Below are 20,179 nucleotides of genomic sequence, written 5' to 3'. Positions count from 1 at the left end.
AATTAGAATAAAAGCTTTTTTGGCTCGTGAACTGGCAATGCTGTATGGAACGTCAAAAAATCGACGTGAAAAATATTCTGTTTTTCTTGGCTCGCTCCGTCACACCCAGCTAGGAATTTGTTCCTATTTTTGGTTGTTATCGTTTGCCTTTTTTTGTTTCGCCTTTTTTGTTTCATTCTCAAGTGAACCTTGTCCTACATCGCTTTCAAAGCGCCCGAAATTGAATCCGAGAAAAGTCGATTGCAACTGTGTTAATGATTCGTATTGGTGGAATCAACAAGTCCCCTTTTATTGTTGTGTGAGAATCACCCCTATGCATGGAAATTAGCATAAATTGTGATATGAAACCACCAGTACCCATGGATGATGATGATAACCAGGTGTTGGAACCCACACATGCTGAGAATGCACTAAGCGCACATGCAGAGGCAAGCAAAATGCTGGAAGCTGCTCTACAACAAATGGATGGAATCATTGCAGGTTATATCCCTCACAATAATTAGTGTGCCATGAAGTTAACAGTTTGAAATCTAGGCACACAACAAGAACTGAGGAAGCTCTCTGGATCGCAAGATTCGCACACAGCCCCTAAATCAGTCCAAGAAGCCCTGGATCAACTACAGGATGTTGTCGAAATGGCAGGCGCAGACAAGAAGCAAGTCTTCAAGTGGATCATGAATGCTTTTGGAATGGTGAGTCTTTTTTTTCTATTTGCTTTTAAAACATTGTGCTAGCAACTCTTAGATGGAAGGAAAACATGTATGTTGTCGAAACATTAAGCTTTGCAAGTTGTCATCAACCACACTATCAGTCTAGTCAAGAGTGTCAAATTTAGACCATTGAAATGAGCCCCTCCAAAAAAGAGGGAAGAAAACAGAAAGAGAGGGTTGAACGAAAAGATGCTGCTGTCACGAATTCTTCGAACGTAGAAGAGAAAATGGCTAAAGCAAAGAAAAAATTCATTACACAATAGCCTTTAGTGATTCCAAAAAGAAAGGGAAAAAAATCCTAAGCCTCACATCACTATTGATTAATGACTGGGCAACGTGGGGGAAAATGCAATTAGTACAAGAGTTGAAGGCCTCGGCGAGAGAGTCGAGGAAATGAGCATCACATATTTATGAGGCGTTTGCCTCTACCCTTCTTGTGTATTACAACCGTTGTGTGTTCCCGTCTGGGGACCTAATGAATATGTGCCGAGAGCTCCAGGTCCTCGGTGTGTACGTTGTGTTTCAGTCGAAGGCGCAGCGCGGGCGTGCGTCTCCTATTTAGAAGCGAACCCAGCTGACTCGCATTCACAACACGACAACAGTCGCTCGCTGCCGATCAGCCGGCCCGGTGGTGTAGTGTCCCTCTTGCTTTGATTATTTTTGTCATGTGTGCACTTTGAAATGTGACATTTTCTCCCCATTGTTGATGTGGTCATTCAATCGAAATTCGCCCGCTTCTCATCACCTTACCGCCTTAGTTTCTCACCCACCCCAGTCAAAGCGATCCGCAGTATTTCCGTCCAACCAGCACATCTACGATTGTCCATACCCGCTGGAAGCCATCAACATGCAGTCGGATTATCTCATGAATAAAGATCGCCATTTCGATCATCCGCCACTGAACGGCAATCACGAGTACGAAACTGTCTACTTGCCCGGCCTACCTCCCCCTCCGCCACCTCCGCCGGCTGATAAATCGTGGCAATGGCAAAGTAGTCCTATTTACGGCGCCAATGGCTCATTGCAATATTATCCAGGATTCGGCTCCTATGTGCATCCGGTCGTCGACTCGTGGATGGGCTATCGCCCGCTTCCGCCGCCTTCCACTCCGCCACCGTACAAGTCTTACAGTATGGAACGGCTCAATCACCCATCTGTTGTTTACTCTTTCCGATCGCCCGCCCCCTCTCCCGTTCATACCCCAACTAGCTCCCCCGTCCTGAGCCGGGCGCGAGGATCGTCTCCAGCGTCCGCCATGGGCCGTCCGGCACATCATAATCAGCGTCGGGTAACTCCGCCTGTTCCACCGCCAAAAAATGGCGCGGCATCGAAACCACCGCGGCCACTTCGAAACCGACCGACGTTGGTCAAAGCGAAAACGATCGACTTCGCCGACGGATCTAGCGATGGCGATCCGTTCCAGCCTCAGAAGCCGTTGGAGGCTGGCAACAAGATCCCCAGTTTGGATTCGCTTTACGAGCAATTGAAGGCCTTCGCGGCCGCAACACCCCCTCCGCCAGCCTTTGTCGCCCCTTCGCCACCGTGCGCTAGATCTTCTTCGCGAACGGTTGACAATCAATTGGCGGCCGATTTGGCCGCCGCCGCTTTGGAGATGGTTGCCAACAGTCCGCTAGTTCGTTCACGTTCGGCCACCTTTAGCGGCGCTCCCAGTCCATTCGCGTTCAACTCCTCACGACCCAAGGTATTTATAGCTGCCCGTACCCCCCCCCCCATGACATGCAAATTGGCAGATGGAACTATCCCGTTCTCTTTTTCGGATATTGTTGTTGTCCGTGGCCCTTTTTTTGTGTGTGTGTATACGAGCGGGCACGTCACATTGGCACCGCGGGAGGGCGTTGAATACGGGTACCGTCTCGTAATTTTTTTTTTCACACCACACCCACACGCAGGAGTTGTCGTTTCTTTTAAATCAATTTGCATTGACCTCTTTTGATGGTTTTACCAGTATTTTTTAAATTTCCAAACGCAGCTGTTTGAAGAAATAACATTTTGAGTGCAAGTGTTCCGTTTGACTCATCTTTGCGATTGGGGATGACTCACATCCCTACGGCAGGACTGCGATGTGGCAGCCAAACTTGGCCGCTTTTGTTCTTCCATTAAAGTGCGCCGTAATGGATTGGTGGCGTGATACTGAACCACCCCATGGATGTACAGTCGGTTAGTCACTTTGAAGAAGAAAATGGAACGACGTTTATATGGGGTTATTTACGGACCTTTGAAAGGATATTGTTTTTGTTGCCATGCTAAAAGTGGCACTGGGTCCGTTCTTGTTGTTTTTCAAGGTTTCATTCAGTAAGATGTGGTTTGTTTGTTTTTTTTGAAATTGCCGCCTGTCAGTCAAGTCATCCGGAATGTTGCCATTTGCATTTCGTTGTGCGCCCATCTCTTTACGTCCGTGTTTTTCAATTTGGCAATGGCGAATGACGTCTTTTGCAGGACCGCGAACAGCCATAGTTAGTTAACCAAAAAAAAGCGAAGCTATTCATCCTATTAACGAACCGTCAGCGTAAGAGAATCTCTAATTCTACGCAGTTGACTTTATCTTTTCGTGTATCCTGTGTTTTGGGTGGCAATGGATGACTGAATCTGTTGAAACTTCAAGGCGCAGCGCATTCTTTCAGGCGCAAGACCCTCCTCAAAGTTACCGGAATTCCGCCGGATAACAACAAAATGAATCTTACGGATGAGAACAGCCCTTTTAAAAAAGAAAAAAAAAAAGGCTGATTGTGGATAAAAAGGCGATACTATTCAAAGAATGAAAAGCCCGACTCAAGTTAGCTTTCTCTTGTTCTTCCCAAAGCGTATAAGCCCTCACGCCTTCTTGGCTGCCTATTTTCTCCGTCTCTATCTGTCTCTATCTCCTTCAGAAATGTCTTCACCTTTTGGAGACCGGAGTGTTTCTAAATTTAAAACCCTCTACCAGACTCTCTCTCTCTCTGTAGTGTTGTTTCCCCTCTTCAAAACTTTTCTTGGCTGTCGTTTCCGTCGACATAGACCAGCGATGCCTGCACTGCCAGATTCCCACACCGGCTTTTCTTCGATATCCCACCCTACGCAACCCTCTGTTCTCCTCTCCAACACACATGTGGATGTTGCTCGCCCAGAAATTTTTTTTTTTTTTTTTTGGGTGAACCCAAAAAAAGAAAGATGAAACAAAACAAAACAGAAAGAAAAAAAAAAGGTCCGTGCGTGCATGCGTGGCCTAGTAGTAGACGGTCCGAACTAATACGGTCAGACGCGACTGTTCGTTCAGGACGTGCAGTCTGTTGCGTCGGCTGATCTGCTCGAATGCGTCGCCATCCATTGGCACTTGTATCCCCTCAATTTTCTTAATTGAGATTGACCCTTTTCATTGTGGCTCGTGTTGCTTTTCAATTTGATTCCCCCCCCCTTTTTTTGTGTGTGTGTGTTTGTGTGTATATGGGTGTATTGCGGTGCGCGGTTCACCCCGTTATTTCCGTCACCTCTTGGAGCAATCTGGAAAAGCTAACGAGTTTTTGATGGGGCATCTCGTTAAAAGTGAAATTTCCGACTAAAAACGCGTATTGCGCCAAACAACTTTGGCTCATCAAGGGAAAGTCATTAGGTCCGTCATGTTTAATACGACTGTCACCAAGAAGAAGCATGGTCGAGCCGCTCCCAAGATGCGCCATCACGCCAGCTCAAAATCGAGCATTAGCAATCATAGTAGCAGTAGCAGCAGTAGCAGCGATGAAGAGCTGGTCATCCGGCGCAAAAACTTGCCCAGCGCGAAGTGCGAAGTGGATTCGACGTCGGCACGTCATCGACGTCCGTCCAGCCGCTCGAGCGTAGAGAAGGTGCACAGCCGTCGGCCGTGTCACCCTCATCCGTCGCCGCATCACTATCACGTCCAGCAGACGTACAGTCTTGATCGATCGCATCCGCACGGACACGCGGCAGGATGGTGCGCAACACCGGCTTGGTCCGCCTCTCCATCCCCGTGGCTCTACCCGCCCGCCGAAATCTATCCAGCCGTGCAACGCGGCTCGTGCTGCTGTTGCAACCAGACGCCGCCCGTCCCCTGTCAGGTTGATACACATGAACGAAAACAAGATTATCCATCCATCATTCCGCATTTTCCAAGGCTAATTCATGAAACTGAATTGCTTGTATACGCAGTCCGTCTATCCTTAGTACCCCACCCCTTTCTTACGATGCGTCTGGCGAAGGCTAAATTTGTTTGTCTTCACGCCAACTCATTTTTTAAATTATTATTATTATTATTTTTGTAGATATATTTTAGTTGACATCCATCACGGAATTTTAGCTCATCATGTCCAATTTTCTGTTTTTATTCTGTTTAAAGCCGGAGACGGATGAACGTGTCCAACGACTGGAAGGAGACAAGGATTCCTTACAGATGCAAGTCTCGATCCTGATGGACCAGATCGAAGCACAAACAGAGAAGATTGCTGATTTGGAAAGAACGCTGTCCGACAGAGCGTTCCAGTTACAGAAATCTGAAGATAATTTCCAAAAGGTGGAATGCGGCGTCTCTTACATGCTGACATACATTTTTTCATTAGCTAATTTGGCTTGTTTTCAATCGCCAGGAAATACTGTCGCGCTCCGCGGCCGAAACGCGCCAACTCGAGTTGCTCAGCGACATTTCTGGCTTGAAATTGAGATTCGCCGCCATGGAAAAAGATAACATGGAACTGAGAGGGCAGCTTAAGCGAAGCGAACAGGACATGATCACATTGGTTAGCCAGGTAAAAACAATCGATTTCCTCTCATTAACCACGATCCATTTGTGTCTTAATTATCACGTTTTGCAGTGTTACGCGCTGTGCGGAGCCACGCTGGGCCCTGGTTTCAACAAAAAGGTAATTGCTTCATTTCATCGTAAATCGCTTGTCCGTACGCTGAATTAATTTACATTTCCAATTCACAGGATATGTTAGAAAATTTGCAATCGATGAATTTGAGAAGCAATGCTACCTCGCCTGCCTCCGTGGTTGGCACACCACCTCGCCATCCGGGCAGTGCAACAGCCGAATTTCCTCGTCGGGTAGTAGTCATGATACTCGGAACTTTTTTTATTTTATTTGAAAATATGCATCGGTTGAATGTGAGCCTATTTTTGGAACGACTTTTGCAGGCTTTGCTCTCCGCCAATTCAGCGTCGTCACTGCAGTCGAATCAGTCGCCTCATGTGACGGATTCGCCGCGACCTGCCTATCAGCAATCGCCCAAAGTATGTAGACATGTCATTGTTGCTGCTGCTTTTGGCGTCAAAAAACATTGACCTGATTTGTTTTGTTTGTTCCAATGCCAGACTCCTCCTGCCAGCGTCTTCCGCAAACTGGATCAGGATGCCTACAATTCCCTACCTCGCCAGACCAGTGTCAACAGCCATCATAACAATAACAACAACAGTCTGTCGACGATGGGCACCAGCCCGCCAGTAACAGCCAACAAGCGTGCCGTGGTGTTTGGTAAACATTTTCAACTCCCTTCGCTCCGCGTCAGCAGCAAACGCAGCAGTTCGGCCCCCAATCTAGGTGAAACAGAGGACGAAAAAAATTCCCTCAAACGAATGACAACATTTTTTTTTATTGGCTTTGCCTTTGTAGTTCAAAGATGTCCGGCTTGCCGGAAGCGCGTGATATTTAGCAGTTCCGTCCTTTTTTTTTCTTTTTTGTTTTGTTTTTGTTTGACGTCCTGGCATTTCGTAGCTTCCGGGTTCGTGATGACGTCCGATTAGGCGGGTCCTTTCGTAGAGCATGGTCGCTTGTGTTGTTGTTGTTGCATGGCCGAATGCATGTCTTTGCATTGATCGTTTGGTGCCTTAGCCGCCACGCTCATCTCGGTTGCATTTTTTTTAACGCCCTTTCTTTTCTCTTGTTGTTGTGACAAACGAAATAGCTGAAACGGAGCAAAAACGTCTTCAGGATGAAGCCGCCAGCACGTTAGAACGTGAGGATGTGATGACTGAGTCATCGTTCAATAGCCCGACGTCACCCCATTCACCATCGCTCAACAGCTTCTCGAAGCAACCGCGTGGAAGTCTAAAGAAGATTTTCGATAAGTAATAACTTGTGCGAGTAGAATTTGTTTGACATACTAATCATAATATTTCTTTTATTCAAGATTAAAACGAGCCAATTCTGGTGCACTGGAGGGCGATCCATCGACACCGCTTTCAGCCGAAGATTTCCGACGTGGTGGCACTCTTCGCTCTACTGCTGGGCCCCGTTTAGGCTGGAAAAATGGGTCTCCAGGCCCAGCGGAAACGATCAAACCTATCCAGGAGTATACATAATGTTTTTTTCTATCAAAGTGCATCATCTAAAAGCAGATTATTTGATCTAGATCTGACCTTCCCTTCGCACAATGGTCCAGCGACGATATCGCATCGTGGCTTCATGATATGGGATTGCACTTGTACGTCAGCGAAGTTCAACGCTGGAATTGTAGGGGTCAGCAGTTACTAGAAGCTCCGGTGGCTGAGATAGAAAAGGAACTATCCGTAAAGCATCCGCTGCACAAAAAGAAATTAATCCTAGCTCTAGAGGCCAGAGGCCGAGCTCAGGATCCTATGTCGCCTGTACCAATCCTACCAGGTATATATTTATGCAGCAGTTGTGAGTCGATTATCCATCACATCTTTTTTCCTTCAATAGATTTGCTAAAGAACGCTGGGAAATTGGATCATCAATGGGCTGTTCGTTGGTTGGATGATATCGGCTTGCCCCAGTACAAAGACGCTTTCCTAGAGTCTAGACTGGATGGTCGTATGCTTCATTTACTAACAGTCGACGACCTGTGTACCCATCTGAAGGTGACAAACCTACTTCACCTCATCTGCATTCGGCGGGGGATTCAAGTGTTGCGAATGAACGATTACAATCCGAGTTGTTTGCAACGTCGCTCGGTTCCGGAAGAACCGGCCCATCCTACTCCTGGCCAAGTAGCTGTTTGGACTAATCACCGTGTCATGGAATGGCTAAGAGCTGTTGATCTGTCTGAGTACGCCCCAAACATGCGAGGATCTGGTACGAATTAGATATTCATTGCATAGCCTCGGATAGACTGGGATGTTTAATGGTTGCTGTCGTTTTCGCAATTAAAGGTGTTCACGGTGGTCTGCTGGTGCACGAGGCTCGCTTTAATGCCGAGCTGCTAGCCACTCTGCTATCAATTCCTCAGGGTAAGACGCTATTGCGTCGTCATTTGGCCACCCACTTTAATCAGTTGGTGGGTCGGGAAGTAGTGCAAGCCAAACGCGAAATGGAGACTTCATCGGCCTATCCACTCCTGACTCCTGTCGCCAAAGTCAAAGTTCGTTTTATTTTTCTTTATATTCATATGATTCTATTTACAATGTAATGTTTTTTTCATCTTTAACAGATAATTAAGAAGTCACAATTTACGTTGAAACGCAGAAAGGGCAAACCAGATGAATTCGATTGCGACGATTGGGTCTGTCCACCTTTTGATTCCTCCGATTTGGAAAATGACAAAACATCTTCCCCAAAGGTAATTAACTGATTCTCAAATGTTGGAAACAATCATTAACTCGTGTTCTCTTGTTGTGAAGCCGATTATGACCAAATCTACCGATTTATGAAGACCAGTCGGATGGCATGTCCTACATCCATGACGGACTTCAGCAGCTATGTTTCTCGATTAAGATTTTCCAATTCCTCGTTTGATGGACTTACATCTGTCTCCAGGGCGAGATGTACACGGTCGTCTTTGTTCCCAAGAAAAAATAACACGAAAAAATTAAATCAAACGTTTGTCATTTCTTCCTTGTTGTTCTTCTATGGTCTGCCACTTAGTGCAATCAATCTAATAAAAAGAGAGCAATTTACTAAAATTATAGGTGTTATCACATGCGTTAAACAAAGCACCACAGCCGTTAAACAACACCTAATACCATTTGGGGACTAGCAGTAGAATTAATCCGATTACTGGAAACGAAACTCTAAAATGGAACTAGTCTACACATTCACCGATGATTTGCTATTAAAACTAGGAGCCTTCATTGCGTTCGGGAAACTGCCGATAGGGATGCGCCATGGTTATTGAATCACGGCAACCGTATGCGATCGGGATGCTAACAGCACTTTGCTTCATTTTATTTTAAAAAACGGGTCAGCGTTAAATTTCGATTATGCTGTGTGAATTTTATCAAACTCTGAGATATGTTGTTTTTGGCCGATTTTCACAAAAGTGGTAAGGCTATAGCCTTCTCACTTTTTCATTTTTGGCAAAATTTTGAGATTAGCTTAAAATACATGGTTTCGATTTAGAATTGAATGCTAATCACAGAAATCAAGTTTATTTTGCAATAGGTATTATAGTTTTTAAATTATACGTCAACAACACAAGTCGGGCTTAAAATTTATTTTGTCGGGCTGAATCATTTTATTTTTTTCATTAAGTCAGTTGTTTTTGAAAGATAGCCAATAGTCGATAGTGTTAGCGCGCCAGTACGCTACGGTGCAAAAAAAAAAAAAAAAAATGGCTGGTTTAACGCAATAGCTGAAAAAAAAAAAAATCAACAAATTCCAAGAGACGTTTTTGGCCCATTTTGACAAAAGTGGGAAGGCTATATAACCTTCTCACTTTTTCATTTTTGGCCAAATTTCAAAATTTTTTTTCGATTCGACACGATTCAGAAGCTTCGATTCCTAATATCTACTGGAATTGGTTGAAAATTTCAGGATATACTTATGGCAATCCGTTTTACACAAAAAAAAAAAAAAATTTTCGTAAAAAAAAAACAAAAAAAAAACACTTTTTTCTTTTTTTCAGACTCGTTATTACTGGCATAGGCAATTTCAGTCCATTGGATGCCATTCGCAGTTAGTTCAGTAACGTGGACGGAGAATAACGCGTGGCTGGAGGAACAATTGAAAAATGGATAAGATAATACAACAAAAGGATGGTAAGTTTAAACATTATTATATTGGTTTTCAATTATTAATTATTGTTTATTAGATCAAATTATGAAGCTGCAGGCGCAATTATTGGAACAACACAAAATATTAGATAACAGCAAAGCTAAGGATGGTAAGGCCTAATAAGTAATGATTCTATTTATTTGCTTTTATTCATTTGTGTTTTGTAGCTCAAATTTTGAGTGTAAAAGCTCAGCTAGGGGAAAAGAACAAATTGGAATGGAACAGTTTCCAAACAGTGAAGGAGTTTTTTCAAAACTCATCCCTAACTGTACATGAGGATGAATTGGCATTAGGCGAACACATCCAGTTAACTAAAGTTTTCAAGTAATAATTCAAAATAAGTATAGAATTTAAAAAAACAATTACTTATTGTTTAGTTATTCAGTCCACCACCTGACAGTGTGTTAAATTTAAATTCTGTTAGTGCTGTACTAAAAGAATCGTTAATAATAAGTCCATGCAGCGAAGGAACTGGAGAATTGTGGGACTGTAGTTGGGCCGAAAATGGGTGTGGTATGGAAACCCAGAAATGGCACAAGTTCAACATAAAACATGGATTAGGTACTTTTCAGTTTTTTGTCTATTGAAAAAGTATTTTTAATGCTATTATTTTGCATTCACAGAATTTTAATGGGGGATCAATCAAGTCTGGAAGTGTTACAGGGTGGAAGAGTGAGCCTTCAGTTGAAAAACACTGAAAGTGCATTACCATTAAGATATGAGGTAAAGTAATAGAGTATGCAAATTGTCTAATGAGAAGTACCATCTTGTGTGAATGAATCCTGTGTAACAGCAATCCTTTATAGTTCTGTCACAGCTAGAAGCCTCAAATAATTCTGCTTCTCTTGCTAAAGAACAACTTCTCCTTTATGTTCAGAGTGTTGGTGAAGCTGGGTACTCCTATCTCACAAAGAAAATTTTATCCAATAGGAAAGGATTTTCATGTACTGGGAACACAACTATCAACGATGCAACATTCTACAGGTGCTAGTTTATCATTCAAGAGCCTTATACAATGATGTTAATCTGCAATTTGTATGTCCTTTCCCAAGCTTCCACCAGAAGTTGAATCTATGAGTCATGTAACTTACATGATCAACAATTGATATGTTTAATGGTGTTGTTTTTCTTTCCTCAATATAGGTTAATAGTAACATTGGATCTGAAAAGATGCTTGGTTGGGGCAAGACACTGAATAAATTGTATTGATTGGATGGATGACATGACATTTCTATACTTAATTCGGATTCCCCAGACGGTATTTGATATTTAAAAAATTGAAGTGCATATCTGGGCTCCCTTCTTTTCTGAAGCCCCGTTTCCCCTTGACTCATAATAAGCCCGTAGGGGGTCATGCCCCTACTGTACGGTATATATAAAAACAACATATACCGAGGTTTGGAGGGCTCTGGCCGGAAAGGGGATGTGGGGGTCCGCTTAGTCCAATGATGTGTTCACGGAGGGCGACGTGGCTACACACAAATCCGAACTAAAGGTTAATCGCTCCAGTAAAAATGTTCCAAATCTTCAGCTCTTCTTCCGGCTTCTCTTAGCCAATCACCGGGTAATCTCCCCGGTGGGTCAACAAGGCAGTGTCTCCCCCTGCCTGGGTTGACGGCAACTTTTGAAAGGGTAATTGTGCCTTTTTAAAGTTGCAAAAATAATTGTAATGTGCAGAGAATTGTCAATAAATTTTTTTTTATAAGATGTTTTTTGCAAAATTTGTTTCTGTTGGTTGACTTGTCTGTGTTCGGTTTGTTCAAACATTACATTTATAAACTTTTTTTTTATTTAGCTTGCTCATTTCGTCTTTATTGTTTTTGCCACCGTTGTATCGTTTATCTGTAAGTATTCAATTATTATTTATTACACTTTTTGAATTCTTGAACTTAGACAAGGAACAACGTGTAATACCTGGATATTTTATGAAGTAATTTTGTATTTGTATATTGTTTTACTGGTATAGGAATCGATCCCCAGAATTCTGAAATGCAACGCCGATGCTCTAACATTTTCCACGAGATATATCTAAATTTATTATTATCGCATATCATATGTTATCGTCTAGGATGTTTATGCAGTCTTTGACAACTATATGTTTATATTTCTATTGCTTTCATAAGTGCCATAGCTCTGTGGTAGAGCAATCAGCTGCGATAACTGTTACCGTTGGTTCAAACCTTTGCAGATGTATAAAGATCTACATCAAAATGTAGAAAAGAATATTTTACTTGTTTTATTCAAAGTGTAAATGCAACTCCGCAAGTGACTAGAAAAAAGCCAACTTGATATCATATGATTCATGGCTCATTGGTAGAGCATCGGCGCGGTATGCCGAACATCCAGGGTTCGATTCCTGGATTATAATTGAATGCTTACAGATAAACGATAAACCAATGGAAACAATGCTAAACCATCAAAGGTGGCATAAACAAACAATAAAGGTGAATTGAGCAAGCTAAATAAAAAAAAAGTTGATAAATGTAATGTGTGAACACAGACAAAAGTAACTCATTTTGCTAAAAACATTTTATATAAAAAAAATTTATTGACAATTCTCTGCACATTACAATTATTTTTGCAACTTTAAAAAGGCACAGTAGCCCTTTCAAAAGTTGCCGTCAACCCAGGCAGGGGGAGACACTGCCTTGTTGACCCACCGGGGAGATTACCCGGTGATTGGCTAAGAGAAGCCGGAAGAAGAGCCGAAGATTTGGAACATTTTTACTGGAGCGATTAACCTTTAGTTCGGATTTGTGTGTAGCCACGTCGCCCTCCGTGAACACATCATCGGACTAAGCGGACCCCCACGTCCCCTTTCCGGCCAGAGCCCTCCAAACCTCGGTATATGTTATTTTTATATATACCGTACAGTAGGGGCATGACCCCCTACGGGCTTATTATGAGTCAAGGGGAAACGGGGCTTCAGAAAAGAAGGGAGCCCAGATATGCACTTCAATTTTTTAAATATCAAATACCGTCTCGGGAATCCGAATGAAGTATAGAAATATCATGTCATCCATCCAATCATTACAATTTATTCAGTGTCATGCCCCAAACAAGAATTTTTTCAGATCCAATGTTACTATTAACCTATATTGAGAAAAGAAAAACAACACCATTAAACATCTCAATTGTTGCTCATGTGACTTACATGACTCATAGATTCAACTTCTGACAGAAGCTTGGGAAAGGCCATACAAATTGTAGATGAAAATCATTGTATAAGGCTCTCGAATGATAAAATAACACCCGTAGAATGTTGCATTGTTGATAGTTGTGTTACCAGTATGCTAAAAATCCTTTCCTATAGGATAATTTTTTTTGTAGATTAGACATGGTTGGCAAAAAGGAGGAGAAATGCTTCGTCATAAATTCAAAAATTTTTCATGAAAATTCCTTTCATACCTAAAGAGTCCATGTATGATGTTCATTGCTGCAATGCCAGTGAAGTGAAACATCTTTAGGGCCATTTAAATACCCAGCTTCACCAACACTCTGAACATAAAGGAGAAGTTGTTCTTTAGCAAGAGAAGCAGAATTATTTGAAGCTGTGACAGAACTATAAAGGATTGCTGTTTTTTCACACAAGAGATTAGACAATTTGCATACTCTATTACTTTACCTCATATCTTAATGGTAATGCACTTTCAGTGTTTTTCAACTGAAGGCTCACTCTTCCACCCTGTAACACTTCCAGACTTGACTTGATCCCCCACTAAAATTCTGTGAATGCAAAATAATAGCATTAAAAATACTTTTTCAATAGACAAAAAACTGAAAAGTACCTAATCCATGTTTTATGTTGAACTCATGCCATTTCTGGGTTTCCATACCACACCCATTTTCGGCCCAACTACAGTCCCACAATTCTCCAGTTCCTTCGCTGCATGGACTTATTACTAACAATTCTTTTAGTACAGCACTAACAGAATTTAAATTTAACACACTGTCAGGTGGTGGACTGAATAACTAAACAATAAATAATTGTTTTTTAAAATTCTATACTTATTTTGAATTCTTATTTGAAAAGTTTAGGTACCTGACTGTGTTCGCCTAACGCCAATTCATCCTCATGTTCAGTTAGGGATGAGTTTGGAAGAACCTCCTTCACTGTTTGGAAACTGTTCCGTTCCAATTTGTTCTTTTTCCCTAGCTGAGCTTGTACACTAAAATTTGAGCTACAAAACACAAATGAATAAAAGCAAATAAATAGAATCATTACTTATTAGGCCTTACCATCCTTAGCTTTGCTGTTATCTAATATTTTGTGTTGTTCCAATAATTGGGCCTGCAGCTTCATAATTTGATCTAATAAACAATAATTAATAATTGAAAACCAATATAATAATGTTTATACTTACCATCCTTTTGTTGTATTATCTTATCCATTTTTCAATTGTTCCTCCAGCCACCAGCCACGCGTTATTCTCCGTCCACGCTACTGAACTAACTGCGAATGGCATCCAATGGACTGAAATTGCCTATGCCAGTAATAACGAGTCTGAGCGGTAGATGGCTACGTGTCGGAAAAAAAGAAAAAAGTGTGATTTTTTTTTTTCCGACATTTTTTTTTTTTTTTTATGTAAAACGGATTGCCATAATATGCTCAAAATTGAATGCTTATTCCGGTAAAAATGTTATTTTTTCAAAAAAGTCAATTTTTTTCGATATACAGCGAATATTTGATAAAGTTAGCGCGCCAGTACGCCACGGCGTAAAAAAAAATGTCGCTAACAACAATTTGTTGTCTGTCTTTAAAAAACAACTGACTTAATGAAAAAAATAAAATTTTTGCCGCAACCAGCATTCAATTTTGAGTATATCTTGTGATTTTCACCCAATTGCAATGAGTATTATTTTTTGTAGGTATAAATTTTAAGCCCTACAAAATAAGCCCTACAAAATAAGCCCGACTTGTGTTATTGACGTATAATTTAAAAACTATAATAGCTATTGCAAAATAAACTTGATTTCCGTGATTAGCATTCAATTCTAAATCGAAATCATGTATTTTAAGCTAATCTTAAAATTTGGCCAAAAATGAAAAAGTGAGAATCGGTCATTAACGACATATCTCGGAATTCGACAAAAATCACGCGGCATAATCGAAATTGAACGCTGATTCCGATTACGTTACTGGTTTTCTCGTGAAACCACCCGGTTTTAAATAAAACAATCCAAAGTGCTGTTAGCGTCCCAACTTTCGGCTGGACCGATACTCAACCATTAAGCCACGAATCTTGTTTGATTTCTTACTGTTTCCTATTGCCATTTAAGTGCGCACTGCGCCGACTTCAAACTTCAATCAAATTAAAGGAACAGTGGGACGTCAACTTAGATTCAATGAAAAAGCCCTCTAGTAAAATTTAATGAATAATTTCCCTTTATTGTGCGGTTAATCTTTAAGAAAATGTGCCCGGTTCCGTATATTTTGTTTTCTATGCAGCATCTTTGATACATAACTCTATTAGAATTCAAACTTAATTAGCAATTTCACAGGAGGATCTGCATAAACATTTCTCGGAATAATTTGATCCCATTTTTACTGTATAAAAGGGAAACAAACAAAAAACACACTACAGCATTTGATACCGACCTAGACTATCAATTGCTTTTTGAAGTTCCACAAAACGGCTGTCCGCTTTATAAGATGGGCAACACATTGCTAAGATAGACAGTCGGGCACCGAGTCGACTGAGCATTGAATAAATTCTCTTTGACATAATAAAAAACCACCCTGACGTATTTTTTCTACAAGTGGCAAAGGACCGGATACTACTAACTGTACGTGCGGCTCCTTCTACCACCTTTTGCACATTGATATCCAACAAGAACGGATTACTATCACTCTCTACAGTCCCTAAGAAAGACTGGACAATTTTTGATAAGAGAAATATTGACTCGATCTCCTCGCTGAATACGTTTTGGGTTTCACACTCGTACAAAGCTTTTACTTCATCTTCTTTTTCGAGATCGGGATCTGTTAACATCTCAATTACGACCGGAATAAGATGCTGTTTACTAAACCAAAAGTGAATTTGGCTGGCAAATTGTTCTAGACACTCTTCGGCACTCATCTGGAGCAAAGGTGGATATCCATGAGAGCCGCTTTTGATTGAAGAGACTAGTTCCGTCAAAAAGAAAGTTATTTCTGTTCGTACTTCTTTTGCTTCGTCGTGAATAAGATACATGATGAGGAAGAAGAGATTTCGACTTAATTGAGCATTATTCATCGCCTTCTCCATCAGTGCCTTTCCCGTTGTTTTGAGACTAGTTGCAGCTGCCAAACGAAAAGGCAAAGATTCTTCTTGCTGGGAAGCGTTCAAGATGCAGCGGCTTAGACGGATGGCAACCTCGTCCACATTATCCACTAGCAGTCCTTTTGCGAATGCTTCTTTGATGACGATCGATGCTGTCGGGAAAGCCAATAGAGCTACAGCAGAGCCCAGATGTCTCATTTCTATACAAGTATTCAAAAAAAAATCTATGTGTTCACGTAGAGAAGTTTCGCTCTCCTGTAGAGCGGAGGCTCCTCGAATTTGGATAAATTCAAGACAAATAGGTACAAGACTAGGATGTGCCTGCCAACGAGAGATGAAGTACGTAATATAGGAGTTGATATGATTAGCCATGACACTTGAGCGGGAAAACCGAGCAAAACGATTCGTGAGTGATCGCATTGCAGCTTCCACAACTTCCAATCCTAGAGGGAAAAAAAATGTAGTAATGCATCAGGGTTTAAAATTGAAACTAACAGCAGGCCAATATTTACCGCTGTAGAAGGCTAGAAATTCTTGAATAGCCATTGAATGTGCTTCCAATACGGAATTGAGCGAGCCTTCACCTAGCACAAGCTCAGTCGTAAGCGCCAGCCATTCACTGAAACCAGGGTGACGGTAATACAATTGACGCACCGATTCATCTCGATATATTCGAAAAAACTCGGGTGTCCCGGCCATGCCCTTCAACATTTTGAAAATTTTCAAGATGGTCAACTTGATGTAGAAACTAGGATGATGCTTTTCGATAGGTACGAATGTCGCCACCGAATTGCGAATCATTTCCCAGTCTTGGACGCTTATTGCAATCTCACGACAGCGATTGATGAACTCGTGAATAGCTAATAAGCAGCCGTGAAGGCTATTCGTGGCTGAAGATCCACGTACACATAAATGCAAAGGCGTGGCTGAAATACTCCGAGACGCCAAAGTTAACGCATCTTCACAAAGCTGCATAGTTATCCACTTCGTCTTTGGTAACGGGACAAATGCTAGTAGGCTCCTGGCAACCAACTGACGAATTTGGATTGCTGGATGGCCAAGTAACGCCACAAGACGGCCCTTAAAACGGGAATTTCTATCCTCGTTTCTATAATCAGGTGAGAGTCTGCTCAATATGCTCAGAACGGGGATAAGGTCACCGGCAAAAATGTGTTGGCCATCCGTTTGCCCGGCCAGTTTGCCAAGGAAAAACGTCTCCAATCCTGGGAGTTTGTGGAAGAATTCAGCAGTTGTTTTGCTAGATGAGCCCACCAAACTTGTCACGATGGCTCCATGTAGTTGTACAGCAGCATGACGGATAAACCAAAGTGGGTGATTGAACAAGTTGACACCCAATTGGGTGGTGAGGTCCATCAACTCTGGTTGGAGATCAACGTTCAGTAAGGCATCCTGAACTAGCGATGTTAGTACGTGAATAGCCACTGGCTGCGGTACGTTGCATGCATCGATGAGTCCTTGACTCATATCGACTGGACGCTCAGCAATACGAATCAATCTTCTGGTCGCCATTGTGACCAATGAATCCTGAATAAAACGAAAAATGAAATTGGTGAAATAATTTTTGAGAAACTGTGTTTGTTAATTTACCAACTGAGATTTCTCCGATTGACTGCATACTATTTTATTAACTAAAAAAGCCATCCCAATTGGGCGAAGAATATCGGATGTACCTAATTTAGAATTTTCAAGGCTTCCCAGAAAATTTTCCAACAGCTTGCCTGGGATAGCTCTGATCACGTTTTCTTGATTGACAAAGCATTTTTTACATAGTAGTTCCATAGCATCGCCAGCTGCTTCGACGGCATATTCGTGACGGCAACGGAGAAGGATTTGATAGACTATGTGAACGCACTGTTCTACCAAATGAACGCGCTCTTCTTTCGATAACCGCTCATCATTTAGCAACAATGTGGTGATTTGAACAGCCAAATTACTCGACTCCTGCGTTGAAAACAAAAATTTTTAGCACAAAATTATGTTTAGAATTTATATTTTACTTACCTTCAAAGTCAACAATCCACGAGTCAAAATCAACTTATGCTGCACGTCATCGAAAGCAGTGCCGTTTTTCTCGACTGGAACATTCTGGCCTGTACGATCGTCAATGGACGGGCTCTTGTCATCCAACGGTCGCATAATAACTTGGTTTAAAATAGGAAAAAGTAGAAATTGATTAACAGTCCACTAAAGGGCAATCATAATTTTACCGGGGCTTCCAATAGATTTGCTAGATAAAATGTCCAACACGTAGCAACTAACCATGTCAGTCAGTGCCATCAACTCCGTATACGGCACAATTAAGTTCTGATGATTCGTCACTTGAAGCACTTTCGCTAGAGCGCCAATGAAACCGTGAACGGCTTGTCCTGAAGCCGTCCAGTCAAGCTTGAGTTGATGAAATCGCTTGTAAATCTCGCCCACTAAAGATTCTGTTGTCAGTCTTGGAATTACAGAGGTGTTCGTCCATGACCAATGACTGACTAGGTCAAGTGCGCTGACACCACACTCACTGCGGTGTAACCAGGAATTATCACACTGTACAAGTCCTTGATTGTATATCAACTGCACATAAGAGGAAGGCGGACATGGGAAAAAGTCTTGAAGAAGCTCGGCCGCTTTTTGGCGAACATCGACATTCTCATCCATCAAGCAGATCGTGTAACGTTCCAAAGATTCTTTTCCAGTAAAGTTCCAGCGTTCTCCAGCCAGTTTTATCAGCTCGCTGCGATTAGTTAACGAAGAACCTCTAACCAAATTTTCTGCTTTTGTATCACTAACGCCAAAGAGTTGGTGGATGTCGCAAAGGATATCTAGCAACGTGATTTTCTTTTGGTAGCATGAGGTTGGTGTCAAACATTTTAACAGATGGTCACACAATTGACGCAAATTCTCAATATCTTCATCTATGGTACACTTGGCTTTCATTCGGCTGAGACAGGACTTCAAAACTCGGATTAGGAAAAACCGTGTTGTGGATAGTAATTTAAATTTACATTGCGAATTATCGCATCGGAGATTCTTTAACAAAAATTTTTTTACCAAAGTCCAATCTTCAGCACGTACGATTTCAGTTTTTTTAGTTTTATGCAGAAGTATTCCAAACGCTGTTACTCTCACATCTTCATCGCCATGATGAAGTGCTTGTTGTGTTAGCAGTATATCGTTTTCATCTAGTTGATTCATTAGTTTCAATAGCGACATGTAAGCCAACCAATTAAGAGGATCGGTTTTTCGGAGACGTTGCTTTAGATCCATCAGAAGCACAGGCGAAGCAAGAATCATGCATGGAAGCCAGTGATTAGCCGCATTACATCGCATGTCAGGATTAGCGTGATTCAACGCTTCAAGTAGGACGCTTTGGCAATAGTCTTCCCAATCATCAGGGTTCAGGTGCTTTGTTAGAGCCTTAAAAAGAGACGTTCCGCCAGCCAACAGGCATTTTGGATTTGAAGTAAGACTGACCGTCATGGCGTAGATGGTATCAGGATATTCGAAAAGAAGTTCCTTGAAGTGTATAAAAGGCACCAAGGTAGCTAAGATGAGGTACTTGGGTTGCGATTGCCACGTTAGGTTAGTTAACGTAATCTTGGCAACAACATTAGCGTACTGCAAAGTTGATTCGGAGGTACGCCATATATCGCAGATGGTTGTTAGGCATTGGCCGGATAAATTTCGTATTTGACTGGTCTCCCAATGGTGATCAATTAGTTCCATCACTCGACTTTGAGGAAGCAGAATTTGTGTCCAAACAGGACTTGAATTAGGGATGAAATTAACAATGTTTCGAACATGTTCCAACCAAGTATGAAACAACTTCATTTGGTAAACATATACTGAATTAAAGTTCAGCAGCAGTTGGGCAATTTCTTCAGCAACAATGGCTACAGCCACATCCCACCTATTGTTTGGTAGGCAATCAATAATACCAAATAAGAGGCAGATTTTGGGGACCCCCTCAGCCTGTAATGTGTTTACTGTCAGTTGCTCTACTGCAGAAGGGTTATTCTGGATGAACACCTTCGTTAAGCAGCTTACCCGCCCAGCAACAATTGCTAGATCTACGCTGAGTTCTTTATTCTGAATCAATGAATCAATCATGTCCAAGAAATTGGCTGGAAGATTCGCCAACTGGAACTCTTGTTTCTTTGAGTTTTGTATTGTTTTAAGCAAACCCTGAAAAATCATCCCAAGAATTTGTATTTAAAAAATATAAAAAAGTAACTTAAAC

The 20,179-nt window shown here is 41.7% G+C and overlaps 2 protein-coding genes and 2 long non-coding RNA genes across 6 annotated transcripts in view; 2 read left to right on the top strand and 2 right to left on the bottom strand.

The window, feature by feature from the left end:
- Positions 1–59: 59 nt before the first annotated feature.
- Positions 60–8,506, top strand: LOC130696006 (liprin-beta-1-like). 3 transcript variants are annotated; one of them, XM_059495225.1, is made up of 15 exons: positions 60–480; positions 535–692; positions 5,059–5,232; positions 5,306–5,464; positions 5,531–5,578; positions 5,647–5,763; positions 5,854–5,949; positions 6,031–6,256; positions 6,621–6,783; positions 6,846–7,007; positions 7,068–7,318; positions 7,379–7,750; positions 7,828–8,036; positions 8,106–8,234; positions 8,296–8,506. In XM_059495225.1, exons 1-15 carry the CDS (start codon positions 318–320, stop codon positions 8,323–8,325), a joined length of 2,457 nt encoding a protein of 818 aa, XP_059351208.1. In that variant the 5' UTR covers positions 60–317; the 3' UTR covers positions 8,326–8,506. The 3 variants fall into 3 exon arrangements, with proteins under 3 accessions (XP_059351208.1, XP_059351207.1, XP_057375053.1); XM_059495224.1 differs by lacking the exons at positions 60–480; positions 535–692 and adding an exon at positions 1,299–2,412 and having other exon boundaries at positions 6,031–6,190; XM_057519070.2 differs by lacking the exons at positions 60–480; positions 535–692 and adding an exon at positions 1,299–2,412.
- A 1,076-nt stretch (positions 8,507–9,582) lies between these two features.
- Positions 9,583–9,911, top strand: LOC130696024 (uncharacterized). Its single transcript, XR_009002533.1, has 3 exons — positions 9,583–9,651; positions 9,705–9,776; positions 9,835–9,911. It is a non-coding gene; the product is annotated as an uncharacterized LOC130696024 (long non-coding RNA).
- A 2,950-nt stretch (positions 9,912–12,861) lies between these two features.
- On the bottom strand, positions 12,862–13,847 carry LOC130696025 (uncharacterized). Its single transcript, XR_009002534.2, has 5 exons — positions 13,710–13,847; positions 13,456–13,639; positions 13,293–13,393; positions 13,076–13,165; positions 12,862–12,974 (listed from the first exon to the last, which is right to left on the bottom strand). It is a non-coding gene; the product is annotated as an uncharacterized LOC130696025 (long non-coding RNA).
- A 1,234-nt stretch (positions 13,848–15,081) lies between these two features.
- Positions 15,082–20,179, bottom strand: part of LOC130696001 (uncharacterized) — a 29,992-nt gene continuing 24,894 nt past the window's right edge. Inside the window, exons 3-7 of the mRNA XM_057519065.2 lie at positions 18,159–20,124; positions 17,953–18,092; positions 17,539–17,892; positions 16,443–17,475; positions 15,082–16,373 (exon numbers count right to left, since the gene is read on the bottom strand). Of these exons, the coding sequence (XP_057375048.1) occupies positions 15,247–16,373; positions 16,443–17,475; positions 17,539–17,892; positions 17,953–18,092; positions 18,159–20,124 (4,620 nt within the window). The 3' untranslated portion in view covers positions 15,082–15,246. The remainder of the gene's footprint in view (positions 16,374–16,442; positions 17,476–17,538; positions 17,893–17,952; positions 18,093–18,158; positions 20,125–20,179) is intronic.

The sequence above is a fragment of the Daphnia carinata genome, chromosome 5 (genome assembly GCF_022539665.2).
Source record: "Daphnia carinata strain CSIRO-1 chromosome 5, CSIRO_AGI_Dcar_HiC_V3, whole genome shotgun sequence".
NCBI classification, from domain to species: domain Eukaryota; kingdom Metazoa; phylum Arthropoda; class Branchiopoda; order Diplostraca; family Daphniidae; genus Daphnia; species Daphnia carinata.
Note: the sequence above shows the minus strand (reverse complement) of the source record. Positions and strands in the feature narration are given on the sequence as shown.

Excerpts from the sequence above, each read along its gene's own strand:
- LOC130696006 (XM_057519070.2), top strand. The coding sequence starts at position 1,417 with ATGTGGTCATTCAATCGAAATTCGCCCGCTTCTCATCACCTTACCGCC. Across the intron at positions 5,764-5,853 it reads CAGCCGAATTTCCTCGTCGG|GCTTTGCTCTCCGCCAATTC; the intron begins GTAGTAGTCATG and ends CGACTTTTGCAG. Across the intron at positions 8,235-8,295 it reads ACAAAACATCTTCCCCAAAG|CCGATTATGACCAAATCTAC; the intron begins GTAATTAACTGA and ends CTTGTTGTGAAG.